The 18129-nt window shown below is 44.8% G+C and overlaps 2 protein-coding genes across 2 annotated transcripts in view; both read left to right on the top strand.

The window, feature by feature from the left end:
* Nucleotides 1–730: 730 nt before the first annotated feature.
* LOC308586148 (putative CENPB DNA-binding domain-containing protein 1) lies at nt 731–13412 on the top strand (the record flags this gene model as incomplete). Its single annotated transcript, XM_081192425.1, has 3 exons — nt 731–752; nt 1361–2213; nt 13265–13412. The coding sequence occupies exons 2-3, from the start codon at nt 1633–1635 to the stop codon at nt 13410–13412; spliced, it is 729 nt and encodes a 242-aa protein (XP_081048551.1). The 5' UTR covers nt 731–752; nt 1361–1632.
* Nucleotides 13413–13629: 217 nt separating this feature from the next.
* CHST15 (carbohydrate sulfotransferase 15) overlaps nt 13630–18129 on the top strand; it is an 83969-nt gene continuing 79469 nt past the window's right edge. The window contains exon 1 of the mRNA XM_081193011.1: nt 13630–13819. The gene's annotated coding sequence lies outside the window, so the exon portion shown is untranslated. The remainder of the gene's footprint in view (nt 13820–18129) is intronic.

Genomic DNA, 18129 nt, shown 5'->3' with positions numbered 1-18129 from the left:
CAAATGAAATGTTGATGGTCATACTAATAATTAGTACACTGCTGATACCAATGTGTACACTGGGTGTTTTAGATGAGAGTTGCAAAAGGTGGCTCCTCTCTTAAGTGGATTTCTTACTAGTAAGTAATTTAAATTAAAGAGTCACTAGCTGCATTGGGATTATTGTATCCTACCTTAATAAACTGAGATATGGATGATACTTTTGCCCATGTGCACAACCCTTAAACTTCTCCCTTTCATTCAAGCTGGCAAACAAACCAGGGGTGAATCCACAGTCATTGGTTATAACGTTAAAAATGCATTATAAAAATGTGACATCAGAGGCACTGCAGAGCAGTGATTCGTCGGCAATGGGAAATTGCTTTGAGAGCTATATAACTTTTTTAAATAGCCTTTAATAGCGTTTTTACAAATCAGTGTAGATACAGCCCAGGAACCCTTTACAGTGGTACCTCGCAAGACGAATGCCTCGCAAGACAAAAAACTCGCTAGACAAAAGGTTTTTCCGTTTTCGAGTTGCCTCGCAAGACAAATTTCCCTATGGGCTTGCTTCGCAAGACGAAAACGTCTCGCGACTTTGTTTCCTTTTTCTTAAAACCGTTAAAACAAAGGGTGCTTAGCTTGAACAGCTGCAGTTGCGACTTGACTTCGAGGAGCAACTGTTAGCACGTGGTTTTGTAGCCCTTTCTCAGACTTTGCTCACTTTGGAAGCTTTTCCAAAACTTTTCCAGAACTTCTCTTGCATCCATTTGGTAAGTTAAACTTTTAAAACTTTTTTGGGGGGTTTTGGATTTTGGGTTGGGGTGTTTGGGATTCAAGGACTTGGTGTTGTGGGGGGGGTTGCGATAATCTGGGAGCTTGTGGGGCTTTTTTGGGAATTTTTATGATTTTCTGTGACCATTGGGCCAGTTTGTTTTTTTTCAATTTTTTTTCCCTGAGTTTGAATTTCTGAGTGCTGGCTGGCTGGGGGAACAGTTGGAGAGGTTTCTGCAGGAATCTGGGAGCTTGTGGGGCTTTTTGGGAATTTTTATGATTTTCTGTGACCATTGGGCCAGTTGTTTTTTTCAAAAAATTTTTCCTGAGTTTGAATTTCTGAGTGCTGGCTGGCTGGGGGAACAGTTGGAGAGGTTTCTGCAGGAATCTGGGACCATTGAGCCATGTTGTTATTTTTTGAAATTTTTTTTTGTCTGGGTGGGGGAACAGTTGGGGAGGGGTTTGCAGCAGTTGGGGAGGGGCTGGGGGAGCAGTTGGGGAGGGATTTGCAATTTCTGTGTGGTGGGTGGGTGGTTGTCTGTGGGAACAGTTGAGGTTTTTGAAGGCATTGGTGATTTTTGAAGCTTTTCCAAAACTTATTTTGCAGCCATTTGAGGTTTCTGAAGACTTCGGTGATTGATTGTTGAAGCTTTTCCAGAACTTCTCTTGCATCCATTTGGTAAGTTAAACTTTTAAAAATTTTTTGGGGGGGTTTGGATTTTGGATTTTGGGTTGGGGTTTTTGGGATTCAAGGACTTGGTTCTGGGTTTTAATTTCTGTGTGGTGGGTGGCTGGGTGATTTTGAATTTTTTGGATTTGAAGCACATCACTGATTTCTTTTTCTTTTTCTGAGTTTACGAAGGTAAGAGCTGTGCTGCCATGGGACCTAAGAAGACTGCTGCTGCGGTGGCCGGCGAGAGGAAGAAGGAGAAGGTGATGCTGGAAATGAAGAAGGAGATCATCCGGAAGCACGACGGCGGAATGCGTGTGACGGACATCGCCAGGGAGTACGGGAGGAATCCATCAACCATCGGGACCATCCTGAAGATGAGGGAGAAGATCCTGGTGACTGATGCAGCCAAGGGAGTCACCAGGATCGTGAAGAACCGCCCAGCTGTTCTGGAGGAGGTTGAGAAGTTGCTGCTCATCTGGATAGAAGAAAAGCAGCGTGCAGGGGACACAGTGTCTGAGGCCGTCATTTGTGAGAAGGCCAAGGCCTTGCACGCTGACCTCATCCGGGAACAGCCAGGAACCTCAGGCGAGCCAGAAGTCTTCAAGGCAAGCAGAGGTTGGTTTGAACGGTTCAAGACAAGATCTGGCATCCACAGCGTGGTCAGGCATGGAGAGGCTGCCAGTTCTGATGTTCCTGCGGCTGAAGACTTTGCAGCGGAGTTCCTGGAGGTTGTGAGGACGGAGAGCTACGTTCCACAGCAGGTCTTCAACTGCGACGAGACTGGGCTGTATTGGAAGAGGATGCCCAAAAGGACTTTCATCACACAGGAGGAGGCCAAGTTGCCTGGCCACAAGCCCATGAAGGACCGTCTGACCCTGCTCTTCTGTGCCAACGCAAGCGGCGACCTGAAGATCAAGCCCCTGCTGGTGTACCACTCGGAGAACCCACGGGCCTTCAAGAGACACAAGATCGACAAGGAGCGGCTGAGTGTCATGTGGCGATCCAACAGCAAGGCTTGGGTCACACGTGTGCTGTTTGTGGACTGGGTCAATCTTGCTTTTGGCCCTGCTGTCAAGCAGTACCTGCTGGACAACGACCTGCCGCTGAAGGCTTTGCTTCTGATGGACAATGCTCCTGCCCATCCTAAAGGCCTTGAGGTGGACTTGTTGGAGGAGTTCAGCTTCATCAACATCATGTTCCTGCCGCCTAACACCACGCCACTGCTCCAGCCGATGGATCAGCAGGTCATCGCCAATTTCAAAAAACTCTACACCAAGGAGCTTTTCAGGCGATGCTTCGAGGTGACTGACTGCACCACCATCACCCTGCGGGAATTCTGGAAGGACCACTTCGACATCGTCACCTGCTTGAAGATGATCACCACGGCCTGGAACGGGATCAGCCAGAGAAATTTGAATTGCGCTTGGCGCAGCCTGTGGCCGGACTGTGTGGCACCAAGTGACTCTGATGCACCAGAGTCAACAGTGGTGCAGGACATTGTTGCCTTGGGGAGGACCATGGGCCTGGAGGTCACGGAGGAGGACGTCTGCGAGCTGGTGGAGGAGCACGACGACGAGCTGACCACCGTGGAGCTGGTCGAACTGCAGGCAGAGGCTGCGCAGGAGCAGGCCTCACTGGAAGAGGAGGAAGCAACTGAGGAACGGCTGTCCTCCGAAAAACTGAGGGACATTTGCCTGAAGTGGAAGGAGGTGCAGACTTTTGCAGAGCAGCACCACCCTGAGAAGCACGTGGCACATGACGTTGGGAACATTTTTGATACGAGGGTCATGTCGCCTTTCAGGGAGGTGCTGAAAAGGCAGATGAAGCAGCAGACTATGGACAGGTTCTTGAGCAAGAAGCAAAGAGTGGAAGAGGAGCCTTCTTCGAGTGGTCCCCCAGAGTCTTAGAAAATGTACTGTACACTTTGTTGATTTTTAAATGTTTTTCTGTCATGTTTATAAAGTTAATTTATTTTCCCTTCAATTTTTGAACTGCTCTTTACAGTATGTGTGACTTTAAAGAGCAGTTAATAAACTGTTGTTGTACCAAATTTGGCTTTGTTTGGACTTTTTTGGACCATAGGAATGCATTAATTGATTTTCAATGCATTCCTATGGGATTTCGTGATTCGCAAGACGAAAAATTCGCTAGACGACAAAACTTGCGGAACGAATTAATTTCGTCTTGCGGGGCACCACTGTAATTAACTGTAGTTTCCTATTTCACCGAAACTGATTAACGACTTTAGAGCATGCCAGTATAAACCAGCTGCAAACTGCTTTAACATCCTAGTTCATTCTGAAGTTTTTAATTATTGCTTCTCCACTGGTTTGCCTGCTTACATGAAGGGAGGAGTGAAGGTGTTGTATGCATGGACAAAAGGATTATTAGGCAGAGGGATGATCATTCACTCTCTTGCTATGGTGTAGTGGTTAGAATGTTGTTGTTTTTTTAAATAATTTTTATTAACAGGCCAATCACATCACATTAATTCCAAATAACAATAATTCCAAATTACACAGCCACATTTTTAAAAAAATTGTTGGGGGTACCCATGCTTCGAGCTCCGAAAGGGATCCGATCATCTCTCTTGCTGCTGCTTTAGTTACACAGTTCTGTCAAAATAATATTCACAGTTCTGTTCAATCTTCTCTTTGTTGTTTTACTCATCTTCTTGTTGTTATCTCCTTTCTTTGTGATCTCTGATAATCTCCACAAGCGGGTTGAAGACAAACGTTATTATATCCTGTGTGGATTTTACACTCACCCAAGAGCCATAAAAGTAGACAGATGCCATTTCAACACTTCCGTACAAAACATTCCGACAGTCTGTCCTGATCTCCCCAGGCCCGCCGCTCCCTCATAAATTTTCTCAGGGGCCCCTGCTAGGCCGAACCCACACTCTAACATAGTAACAGCCATAGTCCTCCTCCCCCTGAATTCCTGCGGGCAGGCCTGCCATGATAAATCTCTTTTTATGACTGTGTCACAAAGGACTTACTTTCGTTTCCCGATGCTCCCATAAGCCACGTCCTTGCATAGTAATTAATTTCCACACAGTTCTTATTCCTCCTGCTTGTGATCAGTAATTGCAGTGATTCTTGGGGGGGGGGATTATTGGGTACTCACAAAAGACAAAAAAGAAAAGTTTTTCTCCCCCCCCTTTTCAGTCTCGCTCCGACATACCGATCCTTTGATGAATCTTCTTCTTGCTTTATTCTTCTTCTTGATTTATTGTTAAGTCCAGCCCGTCACTCCTCTTCCCAGAGATCCCTTTACTTAGCAGTCCTTACTCCCGATCATCGCTTGAAGTATGTGCGTTTGCTTCTGTTCTGATTGTTTATTTTGAGCTCCTGCAACTAGCTGCGCAGATCAGAGACAGCGTCCAGGAGAGCCGACCCACACGAGGGCTTTTGTGCCTAGTGCCCTCACCCCCTTTCGAATCTGGGGGTGAATTATGGGCACAGCAGGCAAGGCAGCGTTCCCCATTCCTTGGGGTAACGAGGGAGGCTGCATACTCCCATAACAGCCTCTTAATTACCTCGTGTGAGCCGGAGAGATGGTATTGTCAGCCATCTTTCAATGCGCCCCCTAGCGGCCCCCCGTTAGAATGTTGGATTAGGGTTGGGAAACCAAGGTTCAACTCTTTACTCAGCCATGAAGCTCTCAGCCTAAACCACCTAACAGGGGTGTTAAGAGGAAAAAGTGTGTGTTTGTGTTTGGGGCAGGGGGAGGAAGGAGAATAATTGATGCTGCTTTGTGCTGTTTGGAGGAAGAAAGTAATATAGATAACAAAACAGAATTAAATACATGTTCCTAGGATTGGTACTAACAACCTTAAGTGGTATTACATATTTTGCTCCAATATGATTTAGGGAAAATAGACTTTATATCATCATTATTTTTAAAAAAATAAATAAATCAGAAAGTGTGTGCTAAAATATGTGTACATAAGTTGCTTTCTAAAGAATAATCATGTTCATGATTTATTCTGTGATGCACACCCTTCTTTTGAAGAGGCAACATATCTAATTCAAAGCAGGAACAGAAAAAAATGTAAGTTTTTCAAATTACAGGTTTAATTAGTGTCACAGTCAGGTGTTTTACTGAGAGGCGAGAAACTCGACTACACAGTTGAAAATAAACGTTTTAAATGTGTTGTGAAATGCCATATACAAATGTGAAACTAGATGGTGAAAGTGAGCTGTGCCAAATTCAATATATTTTTCAAAATGTTTTTTTTAAAAAAGCATTTTCACAGCTTTTTAAAATATGTGTACACTTAAAGTACACCCAAGTACACTTAAAATCCACTGTGGTAAATGTGAATTTGATCCTGCCATTTAAACCTTTTTTTAAACCATGAGAGTAGGTGGCAGCTACTTTTCAAACAAAGTTCGTCTGATCTTGATCCACCCAGAACTATACATAACCAGAGGAGGATGAAAGCTGAATTTGTGGGAGTTGTAGTTACTGCAAACGATTCTTTTAAGCAAAACACTAACTGAAAATGTTGATTCTTAGATCAATGCTGTAATAGGAAACAAAGCAGTGATAATATCAGTGTTGTACAGTGCACAACATTTTATGAGATGGGATGAAAAAGTTCAGGTTTCAAATCCATACCCATCTCTGCAGCTCAGTGACTGACCTTGGGCAATCTCTCAGCCAACTCACTCTCAGTTGTTTGTGGGGATAAAGAAATTTGGTGATGTGTTTTACATGCTATCAAGCATGGTGGTAGCAAAACAACATTGAAGGGAGGAACCCACTTCTGCCACCAGTACCTGGTAATCTCCACCCCATGACTGAAACACATTTTGCCCTGCATCCTGGAAAAAGGTTTCTGAAATGTTTCTGCAAATTTACCACCTGCAAAGGGGATGGTGATTTTGGGAGGGGCAAGAGGAAAACAATGAGGAAGAGATGAGGGAATGGGAAGAATGAAGCTATGGGAAAGAAGATTTCCAGGTTTATGCAGAGCAGCAAGGACCTGGATGGAATAGTAGGATGAATGCTGTGAAAAACAGAATGACTACTGTCTGAGCAGAAAGAGTTATTGTGAGAAATGATAAGAGAGAATCGGGAGCACTTCAATCATTCATTCTGCTCTGTTCCATAGCTACCTCCCTCCCATACAGTTCCGTTGTATTCTTTTACAGTCACTTCCTGGGATCTGTGAATGGTTATAGGGTTTATTTCCACATTGGCATTGCTGCCTCATTCATTTCTTTCAACGGCATTCCATGGCACTAATTCCATCATGTATCAAATTCGTATTGGACATTTGTAAAGCATCAGCTTCTTTCCTCTAAACCTGCAGAGAGAGAGAGGAATGGAAATGTGTGCAAATGAAATATATAAGGAAAACAGGGGGTGATGGTGGTTAGGAAAGGAAGCTGAAAGTGCCTACTGTCCCCATGCTCACCCCAGCCTGCAGAGAAACAGGACTGGAGCTGAAAAACCAATGCAAAGTGTAGATACATGGAGCCAGGACAATATGTGAGATGGTTGAGTACTTTTATCAATCACTTGATGTGCAGATTTAGGCAGGAGTCCTCACATTCTCTGTGAGCAAAATGGTAAGAGTTTTAAACTCTTTGCTGCAGCAATGGGTTTTAAAAAAAGAAAATATGCTAGAATTTGTAAAATGCCTTTTTATGCATACCATTGCAGAAATAGTTATAATGGAGCTGGGCCGCACAATTCCCCTTGTTCTCGCCTCCTATGTAGAGCGAACTAATTTTAGTCAGACTTGTGAATTGCATAAAGAGAAGCCTTAGGAGCCTTCAATGGAGCCAGCTGTTTCCATCAAGATTTCTGGGATGCTTTGAAAGTCTGCGTCCCTACCACTCTATCCTATGGCTATCGAGAAGTAGATTTATCTCTATATCTCAGCGCTGCATTATACCTATTACAGCCCTCTTTAGGCATCTTTCAGAAGTGTGTTAAAGCATGGTGGGGATGTGGGTGTGGGTGCGTGTGCGTGGGTGCCAGCGCCATCCCAGCATTCTGGTCCCATCCATTTCATCCCTGAACTTTCTGCATTGCACAAAAAAAATCTGAAGGTATTGATGGGAAGTTTTGCTTCTGCACATTTGCTTCTGCACATGAGTCTGGCAAACTGCTCTGAGCTGAAACATTCCTTCCTAGAATGTTCAGTTCACATTGAGTTCATGAAACATACCCTGACCTGTTCTTAAAGCATGGTTGACCACATCTATGGAATACAATAGTTATGCCCTGTTAAGTTTTACTATATCAATCATTAGTTATAGTTTAGGTCTTGCTATATCAATCATTAGTAATTGTTTAATTACGAGGTCTTCACACCTGTCCAACTCTGTGTTCCTTTTCCCAACCTTTAATCTATTGATGATTAATGTCTTATATGCAACTCTTGCAATGTATTTGTGTTAACCAATCAGCAACAAGCACATACGTGGCAATGCTGTAATACAGTGTTTCCCAACTGGTGTTCCGCGGCACACTAGTGTGCCGTGAGACATCGGCTGGTGTGCCGTGGGAGGGAGGCGGGCGAGGCGGGCGGTGAGAGGCGGCGGCGAGGATCCGCGTCGAGCCGGGGGCGGCTCCGCGGTGGTGGTGCCGAGCGGCGGGGCAGCGCGTGCAAAAGGGAGGAGCGCGAGACAGCGGAGGAGGAGGAGGCCGGCATGTCCGGGCAGCAGCAGCAACAACAGCAGCAGCAACTCCCGCCGCCGCCCCCTCCTCCGCCCGCTATCGCCGCCACCACCACAACAGCCGCCGCCGCCTCAGCTGCCGCCGTCCCTCAGTCCCTCGCTCTGCTGCCTCCTCCCCCCCCACCCCCAAAGCTTGGAGGTTCCCCGGCAAGGGGGAGGGGAAAAAATTAAAAACTTTCACTTTCGTGCGTCCCTCCCGGCGTGACGCTGCGCGCTGACGTCATGGGGCTGTAATGGTGGTGTGCCGCGAGATTTTTTTCATTAAACAGGTGTGCCGTTGCCCAAAAAAGGTTGGGAAACACTGCTGTAATATTCAATAAAAGGGACTCCCCGAGACATGCTCGGTAGATGCCTCCCACATGACACTTGCCACTCGTCTGTCGTTTGTTTCAACCCAACAGGTATCTTCTACCTGGATTCAAGTGAGTGTGCTTAGGATCCTTCTAGTGATCAGGAACTCTGCATTATCAGGGGTGATTCTAAGCATGTTTGGCTACCATACAAAGAATCGCCCTTCAGACCTTCCTACCCAACATGCAAAGGAACAAGCAGGAACAGAAACACTGGCCATGGGCTGCTATATGCAGCCTTGCACTCCGAGACTCTATATTCTCACACGCTTATGAAGAACACATAAAGAAGGCTCTGGATGCCTTGAATTAAACAGAAAAGCTATTTTGGCCTCAGCCTGAAACAAGATCCCATAGATTGGGAGTAAGCCCCATTGAACTTAGTGGGACTTACTTTTGAGTGGACATGGTATAGGATTGCAGTGTTGGCAAGGCTGAAGCATATGTTCTCTGATTAACAGTGATTTGCTTTGTTCTAAGGAGCAAAAGACTCAGACTGGTAGATTACAACTTGAGCATGTGACACAATCGACTTTTATTGTGCTTTGCTTTCCACTGAACTGCTGCTTTTTGAAGAAATGTTAGACTGCTTTGTTTTGAGTGATCTCTAAAGCCAGAGGTTAAGTTTGTAGTGTTCTGTTCTGTGTATAGTTATTTGTTAATAGCTCTTATTTGATAAACACTGTGGTTTTCAAATTATGGTCTGGTAGACCCTGAATTTCCTTGAAAGCGTATTGGAGTTATTTGTAGTGCTTGAAATTCCCAAGGTGCCGGGCACATTTTGCAACTGGTGCAGGTCCAGTAGAATAGGTTATTTATTTCATTTGTATCCCAGCTTTTTCTCCAAGGAGTACATGGTTCACCCCTCTCCTCAGTTAATGCCTACAATGACCTTGCGTGATAGATTAAGAGGCTGTGATTGGCTCAAGGTCACCCAGTGAGCTTCATGACTGAATGGGGATTTGAACCGTGATCTCCCAGGACGTAGACTGACACTCTAACCACTACACCACACTGGCTGCCTAGAGTACTTCTGCTGTGGGGCTATATAATTTAAGTAGGTAGGTAAGTAAGTAAGTAAGTAAGTAAGTAAGTAAGTAAATAAATGGGGAACAAAATGTCTCTTAGAGAAGGATCTAAAATATTTTCCTTGAAGCTTGAATTTGTTTTTATTCTGGATTGTTTTATTTGCTGTTTCAATGCGTTGTGAACCGCTTTGAGTCCCCCCCCCCATTAAAATATAAGGTGGTATCAAAATGAATCGAATAATAAAAATAAGAATAAGAAGAAATTCTACTGCAAAACGAAATGGCACCTAGACATTCCATTGTGATGACAGTAACCTAGCTTTAAGGTCCCATTTGGCAATTCGCTTATACACCTGAGTTTTTAACACTAGTTCATTGGTGGTGGACATGCTTCCTTGAAAGAAGCTGCAGGGAAGTGTTGAGTAGGTATACTCTCAGCCGATGAGTGGCAAACAGTTGACAGTTGAGTTGCTGCTGCTTACTAGGAAAGAGAGGGAAGCAGTATCGACTCATATGTTGGGAAGATTTGAGTGCCCAGGGGTTCTTCAGCAGCAGTATTGGAAAGGGTTTTCAGAAGGTTTACAATTTCAAAACTGGGCCAAGAATTTGGGTAAGGCCCAAAGTTCAAATGGTTTGACAGAAACATGGAGTGAATAGATGGCCGAATAAAAGCCTTGTGTTGTTTCACTTTCTAGGATCAGATGTGCTTCATAACAAGTACATCCACTTCTGTGCTTTTACTCAATCTTTCATGCTGTTACTGTGCTTTTCAAATTATAAAACGGAATTGATTTTCTTCAGAATGGAGACATCTTGTTTCTTATAAGGATTACATTTGCTTTGCTTTCAAACGGTAATCCCTGAAGCAGGAATTTAAAGCAATCCAAGAAACCACATTTTATGGTATATGCAGCTGGAAGTCACTGGAACAGAGACATATGTATTCATCAATAAGAAAGTGGTTTATAATCAAAAGATCCCATTGGACTGATGGCTCTGTAGCAACGGACCTGAGGTATACATGTAAGACAGAAATACTTCCACCTAGTAGAAGATCTGAACTGGGCTTGAAGTGAAGGCCTATGCTGGGCGGGGATTTACACTCCTTGAAAAATTCAACATTTGGGAGTGTTGTAGGATGGCAAAGACCTTTAAAAAAACAAACCCTCCAAAAACCCCACTGCCATGCTTTTAACATGTGCTACCTGCTCTGGCAACGTATGTATTTTTAAACCGACCTATTTGTTTTATGCTCCTCTCTTGCAGCTGTTTTTAATGATTTAAGTGGTGTATTTGTTTTTATCTCATTACTTTTTAATGTGTTTTTGCATTTTTAATCTGGAAGCTGCCTTGGGCGCTGAAAGGTGGGGTAGAAATTTAATACAATAAAATAAAGGCAAGGGGTCCATTACATGACAAACTGGTTGGAAGCCATTGCACTTGGATCACCCATACTTTAAATAAACATTTTGCAGATTTCACTTTTCCTACCACTAGGGTAGAGAAACAAGGAAAAAATAGCAAAGGTTTCTGCTTGTTTGAATAGATATGACATGCAAAGGCAGCTTCAGGTGCTCTGAAAGTTATTTTCAAACTGCAGGTACAGAAGAGTAGCATCCAGAATGGTCTATGGATGCTCAATGAAGTTAGTCTGTAAGACCATAGTTTGGCATGTTGCTTGGTCTTGATGAAGGAGATTTAGTTAGCACAGGGATGCCTATCTTTCTAACTAATTCCTATGCATGTTTCTATGGAAATAAGTCAAACTGGGGCTTATTTTCTAGTTAACCTATTATTGCAGCCTTAGCCATTAAAAATAAATAAATGACATCCAAGAAAGCGGCAGGAATTTTCAATTTCCTTTACACACAGTTAAAATTAGTAAACAAATGCTTTAATAAACACTGTTGAAAATAGTGGATGCAGTTTAGAGCAGTCATTGATGTGTGTCTTGGGCTGATTCATCTAAGATAAAGAGTTGGTTGTTATTGAATGACAAATGGCACCTACAACAAAATACTAGAGTGTGAAATACCCTCTTTTCAGGATTCAAGCCACTAACCGCAGCCTCCCCCCAATGTTCTGTGGCCACTTAGCATACTGAGACCTTAATAAGATTTGTTAGGGTCTCTCTGTTTGGGGCTTTTTTCTAAGGATATTTCACATTTCTGCAAACCTTGCTGTTCTCTCAGGCCTACTGATTCCTTTGTTTAGTATATGGATCTCAGCCAGCGTACCAGATGGAGCTGGTAGACAGCTGCCCTGGACACAGAGTTAACCTGCGCTTCCATGGACAGCTGTGAATCCAAAATGACTCCTAGGCTGTGCACCTGAAACTTCAGCAGCACATCCATTCAGGACCAGGGAGTCCCCCACACCTGCCCGTCTCCTAACTCCCAGAAACAGTACTTCTGTCTTGTTGGGATTCAACCTCAATCCTAGTCTTTTACATCTGTTCAGATGCAAATTCAGATAGAGGGTGACAGGGAAGAAGAAGAAGAAGAAGAAGAAGAAGAAGAAGAAGAAGAAGATTTTGGATTTGATATCCCGCTTTATCACTACCCGAAGGAGTCTCAAAGCGGCTAACATTCTCCTTTCCCTTCCTCCCCCACAACACACACTCTGTGAGGTGAGTGAGGCTGAGAGACTTTTTGTTTTTCAATATGGGGACAAAGTAATATTGAATCACTCAATTAATGAATCGTTAAAGAGGGCTAATCATCAAGAAACTTTGCTACTAAATCAACAGCTCTAACTGAAACGAGTGTAATTTGGAGAAATGGCAGTTCTTGGATGAACTTTCTTTTATTTGTTGAGTAAAGATAACATCTGAATGGATTTTCAGGTTTTGCTTCCAAAATATGCACTAAGTTTTCTCATGTCCTGGAAACTTGACAAAGCCGGGCATCTTCCAGAAGCAGTGTAAGACATTTCAGTCCAAACTTTTGGTGGTTCAGAATAGAGAGGCAGAGCCAGAGAATTCAGGAATTGCTGTATTACCCCCCCCCCATGGGATGGGGCTGGCCATACCTTTGGTTGAACTAAAACAAAAAACAAACAAAAAAGTGTTCCTTTTTCTGTTCTTTGCACTGCACAACCTAAGATACCTTGTACCCCACTGCATTTCCTGCACAACTGTCAAATGCACCGAACAAGCATTTCTACACAAATAATTCGCCTGCATGCTGCATTTAGATCATTGCATATGACAGCAGCACACTTGGGTGATTTTTTTTTGTTGCCTGGCCGTTCAGCAACATCTTATACACATGTGATAGTGCAGGAATGGGTTGCATGCCAATTCCGACTTTTCAGTAAGGATCTTGTGACAGGTGAAGCAGCCTTCAGATCTGCTCTCCTCAGGCAAAGATAACGAAACCTCTTTCAGGATTTTGACATTGCAATCGGTGAGTGGAAGTGCTTGAAAAGAAGAAGGGAGGAGAAGGCGGCGGCGCCGGCGGCAGCAGCAGCATCATCTTAGGTTACGCGGCGTGTGTATCTCCTCGCACACGCGCTGGGAAGAGGTATATGGCGCTGGGAACTCTGGATTGGCCCAGGCTCCCAGCATCTCATCTCCGTAGGGAGAAACGTGCCTTTGCCTTTCTTCCTCAGAGCCTGGGCTTCGGCACCTCGAGTAAGGGTCCAAGCTAGCCTCTCCTTCCCTTCGCGGCGCTGTGGCGAGGGTGCCACCCTTGGGTTGGGCAGCTGCGGCTGCTGCTCCAAGAGCGCCAAGGAACTTTAATCAAACTTCTTTATTTTTAGCCTCGCGGAGTCTCACTCGCTCCCCGTCCTCAGGGGACTCGAGAGCGGCGGCCGCGGGCTCGGAAAGTATCAGCCCGCAGCTTTGGGCTGGGCTCTCTTGGCGCTCGGCTCGTGGCACTCGCCGCCGCCGCCGCCGGTAACCGCCTGAAACGCCTTCATTCTTTCAGCCCGGAACGAGCGCGAGGGAAACAGCCCCAGCCGCCGCCGCCGCTCTCCCTGTAACAGCAGGCAAGTAGCTTCGCGCCCGTTCGCTGAGGAAAGACGGCAGGTCCGAGGCACCACGTCTCCCTCCCTCCCTCCCTCCCTCCCTCCCTCGGGCTCCGGCTCCGCCCCGCCCCTCCTTCCCCTCAGCCGCTGCCCGGCGTGTGGTGCAGAGCGCGGCTTCGCGAGCGAACAAGCGGCTGGAGGCGCGACAGCACCGCCGCCAGCCGGAGCCGGGAGGCTTAGGCTGCGCTGCCTGCGAAGCGGAGCGAACTCCTCGACCCTCCTCCCCATCCCGCCGTCCCCTCGTCAGGAAAGTGTGAGGAGGAGAAGAAAGGGGCGAACAAGAGCGAGGTAAGTGGAGGCGAGGCGGGGCGCGGGCGGCGAGAGATGCTGGCCGTGGAGGCTCGACGAGGCGACGCTGAGGGGAAAGAAGTTGAGGGGAAGGAGGCCGCGGCACGTGCCGCCCCGCCGCCGCCGGGTCTCGTTTGGGACCCGCATTGGTCAGCGCGCGGCGCCGCCGCCGGGGAAGCGCCCCAAGGTCAGCGGCAGCAGGCGAGAGCTCCGGCGTCCGCGCGAACCGGGGCTCCACCCCGGCTCTCGTCTCCACTTTGTGGGAAGAAGTTGTGTGGAGCAAGTCGAGGAGGGGGTGGGGTGCGCAGGAGAGGGGGGGCTCGGCCTCAGTGCGCAGGCGTAGGAGCGCGAGACCTGCCCGGGAAGGTGGCAGCGCGCGGTACCCCTCTGGAGAGCCCAAGGGGCACGGAGGGAAGCGGAGCCAGGCACCGGCGGCTGGGCGTGGGGAAGAGGCGCTGAAGACGCCCGGGGCGCCTTGGGAGTCGTCTCTGCACCCTCCTGGCAGGAGGCGCAGGCTGGCTCAGGTGTAGCAACAAAAGGAAACTTTGCCCCTGCTTCTTTGATTGTACTCTGCCCTCCTTCCCAGCAGCTGAAGGCACTTTGTAGGATCTTAGCCCCTATTTCCCTTCCTCCAGAGCCTTTTGCCATAGGCTGGCTTTTTGAGAGACTGGCTTGCCCAAAGCTACCCAGGGAGCGCAGGAATTTTAACCAGGGTGCCCTCTAACCACTATACCGGGCTGACAGTCAACAGGCTAAGGAGATGCAGTAGCTGAAATCCTCAGAAATTAAGAGACGTTAGAATAACCGTGCACTCATCCAAACAGGGTTATTGGGGTACTGTAAGGAACATGGATGAGTTATTTTGGGAGAACTCTGTCACAATGCACTGGCTCTTTCTGCCTTTCTTCTCCTGCCCGCTTAGTGCCACTGATAGTTGTACTTCTGACATCTATTTAGCACCAGCCATATCCAAGGCAGGCTATAGGGTTCTGATAAGTACTGCCCTCTCTTTGGACTTCCAAGGTATATTAGACCAGTATGATAAGAAGGGATGGGAGCAAAGGCATAACACATGCACATGGCACGTTACCAGAAGCACAGTCGTGATTGGGATATTTGTCCTGACACTCTCAAATGCTGAGTTGGCGTGCTGCAGGCTTGGCTGCTTGTAGGAGTTCTTTGTACAGGAGTGTGCTGTGGTCGATAGTATTTGTGTAAAATCCTTGGGAAGCATGTAGATTAGGCATTCTGTCAATGCAGTAGCATATATTTAAACAGGATCATATAAGCCCTCACTGCTTCATAAACCTATATGACTATATTTTACTGTTATATATTAGAACAAGCACGAAACATACTGTATTGCTAACTGGAAGCATTTACTTCTTTTTATTGCCTTGAGGGTGTATAGAGATACACACGTTTTTTGATGAAGTTTTGCTAAATCATTCTGGCTTTTGAATGAATGCCAGCTTTTATAAGCCTATCTGAAATAATAATCATTCTAACGTATCGTTTGATCTGACAATCCTATTATAAGGATATGGAAATTTCTGTATGGACCCATTTATATATGAATGCAAGTGTGTTTGAGTTGGTGAATGTGTCTATAAGTGGCCTTTATATATTAGCACAGTTTGTGGAGAACTGTGTTTCTTGACATAGTATCGTTTGGTTGCTTGATTAGACTGCTTGCCAAAAAGCTTTCTGCCATGACAATATCGGCCACAGCATCTGTAGAGAAGACAATTTGTGGATTCATCTGACACAGAGACACTGGTCAGTCATTGACTCGTGCTTTCTGCTAGTGGTAGTCACTGTTCAGCGACAACTTGGTGATGAACTTGAAATGCTTTTAACTTTCCCCTCATTTCCGTCTTCTCCTGTAAAGCAACACATGATAGCAATTTCCTGGGGGGGAAAGCATTGAAAAGTCAGAAAAGCAGGCACATTGTTTTGCATTTGGCATGTGAACCTTTAAAATCCTCTTTTAAGCAGAGTTTTAAAATTGCCCTTCTCACTGCTTCTTAGGTTATTGATAATAACAGTGAGGCGTGCAGTGCGTTGTGTCTGTTTCTTAATACACACATCCATTAATTCAGTAGACAGGCTGTGCTACTCAGCATTTACACTCTGTGAAATGAAAAGGGTACTTGATTTTTCTTTTTTAAGAAAAAGAAATTGCCCTTTCAAAATGTTGTGTTTCTGAAGCAAGGCCTTAGAAGAGTTGCATAATAACTAAGATAATGTGATTTTGTTGCCACCTCGCTGGGTTGCCTGTTGGGCTCACCACTATAAAACTGAGAATTGCTGATTGGCATTACAGCATTTTTATGGTGATTTGTCAGGAAAGAATTGTGGAATAGCCTGTATCTCAAGTGCGGCTTGGCTATTCTTCCTGCTGCCACCCTCATTTAACTCAAATCAAGATAGATATGTCTTCCAGAAAAAGTGTTTATGGGGATAAAACTAGTAAATATATTCTGATAATGATGAAATATTCACATCAAACTGATGAACTTAATAGTTGTCTGTTGCTGCTGAAACTGGCTTCAGAGTTCATTAACAAGTTCTTATGTACAGTGGTACCTCTACTTACGAACTTAATTCATTCCGGAGGTCCGTTCTTAAACTGAAACTGTTCTTAACTAGAGGCGTGCTTTCACTAATGGGGCCTCTTGCTGCTGCTGTGCCACCGGCACACAATTTCTGTTCTCATCCTGGCACAAAGTTCTCAACTTGAGGTAACTCTTCCAGGTTAGTGGAGTTTGTAACCTGAAGCGTTTGTAACCTGAGGTGTTTGTAACTCGAGGTACTACTGTAACACAAAAACTTTAAGCATCTAATCACCATTAAATTTAAGCATTGCTATATTGGTGATAAATGTTTTCATTTTACTATTATGATACTTTGTTCTGTAGACATCTGACCCTTTAGATCATAATTATTGGTAGACTTGAAAGACAAATACTGGTATCTTTAGCAAAGTCATTCTTCAAGTCTTCACATAAAGAATAGTCACTTATTGTTCATTTCATAAACCATGGCTTCAATACTTCTTCCAACAGTTTCAGATCTTATGTCAGTGAATATCCATTCTGAATTTATATAGCAGTGAATTACCTTCATCATGTGAAGCATATCTAAGATATATATCTCTTGTTTCTGACATATAAAGCCATTGGCAACTTGTAAATCTGGGCTAATCAAAGAATGACTCAGTTTTGCACATTACTGGTTAGCAATGATTTTTCATGAAGAGTAAATATTTTGGAGAGATGACAGAATAAGATGTGCTTGTTTATTCATTTCTGTAGACAAACATTTCATTGAACAACATTAGTCTTCTGCTTACTGTAATTATGGAGGGGAATTCCTGAAATCACCAGTCACTATAATTACCAGTTTTCATTAAATGTGCTGAATATAATTGCTCAAAACTGGCTGTCTTATGATATCTTAAAAGTTTCAGTCCTACTCTCTGCCACTATCTTACTTTCTCCTACAGTTGGGCACTGAGTCAAAATAGTCATTTGGCTTGTTACAAGCCAAGAGAAGAAAATTAATTTACATGCTGAAAAGAATGCTTTGCTTATATAAAGGTCACTGAACACAACAGTATTTATTGTGCTTGGACCCTGAGGGTATCCTGAAAACCATTCCAGTGTTTATAAATATACTCAATATGGAGCCAAAGCCTAATGTCTGAAGTCAGTAATTGTACAGTTTGGAACAGGGGTAAGGAATTTCAGGCTGGATGTGTGGATAAATGTGCCCCCCACAATCCTTTCTGTCCAGCCTTTGGGACTCTTAGGCCATGCCCCTCTCTCCTGCCCATGGTACTCACTGGCCCTGCTCTTCATTCTCCTTGAGTATTTTTGCCTGACTGTCAAGCATCCTTGAAATGGTGATGTCTCTTCCCTGTCTGGATGGAAGCTGGAGGTGTGTGGGTGTAGGAACTGCTGACTTTTGCATGACTGGAATGTAGTCACGTTCAAAGATAAGAATCACATCTGTTGCTCTCGCCACTTTTGGTTCTGGCTGCCTTCACTTTTGCCTTTGGACCTACCCACCAATGACATATGGCTCCCAAAAGGTTATCCATGAGAAAATGTGGCCCCAAGGCTAATAAAGGTTCTCCAGCCCTTGTTTAGAAACTGATCCAAAATTTAACATCAAAACCAACTTTTATTTACCTTAACTGAAATAAGAATAGGTTAAAACTTCAAATTTGCATTATAAAATGCTTCCAATTGCAATATGAAATCCTGTAACAGGTTTTGTTATCTTTGCCCAACAAGAAGTGACTT

Source organism: Podarcis bocagei, assembly GCF_964188305.1.
Source record: "Podarcis bocagei genome assembly, chromosome: 4".
Lineage (NCBI taxonomy): Eukaryota > Metazoa > Chordata > Lepidosauria > Squamata > Lacertidae > Podarcis > Podarcis bocagei.
This window is presented reverse-complemented; position numbering and strand designations above follow the sequence as displayed.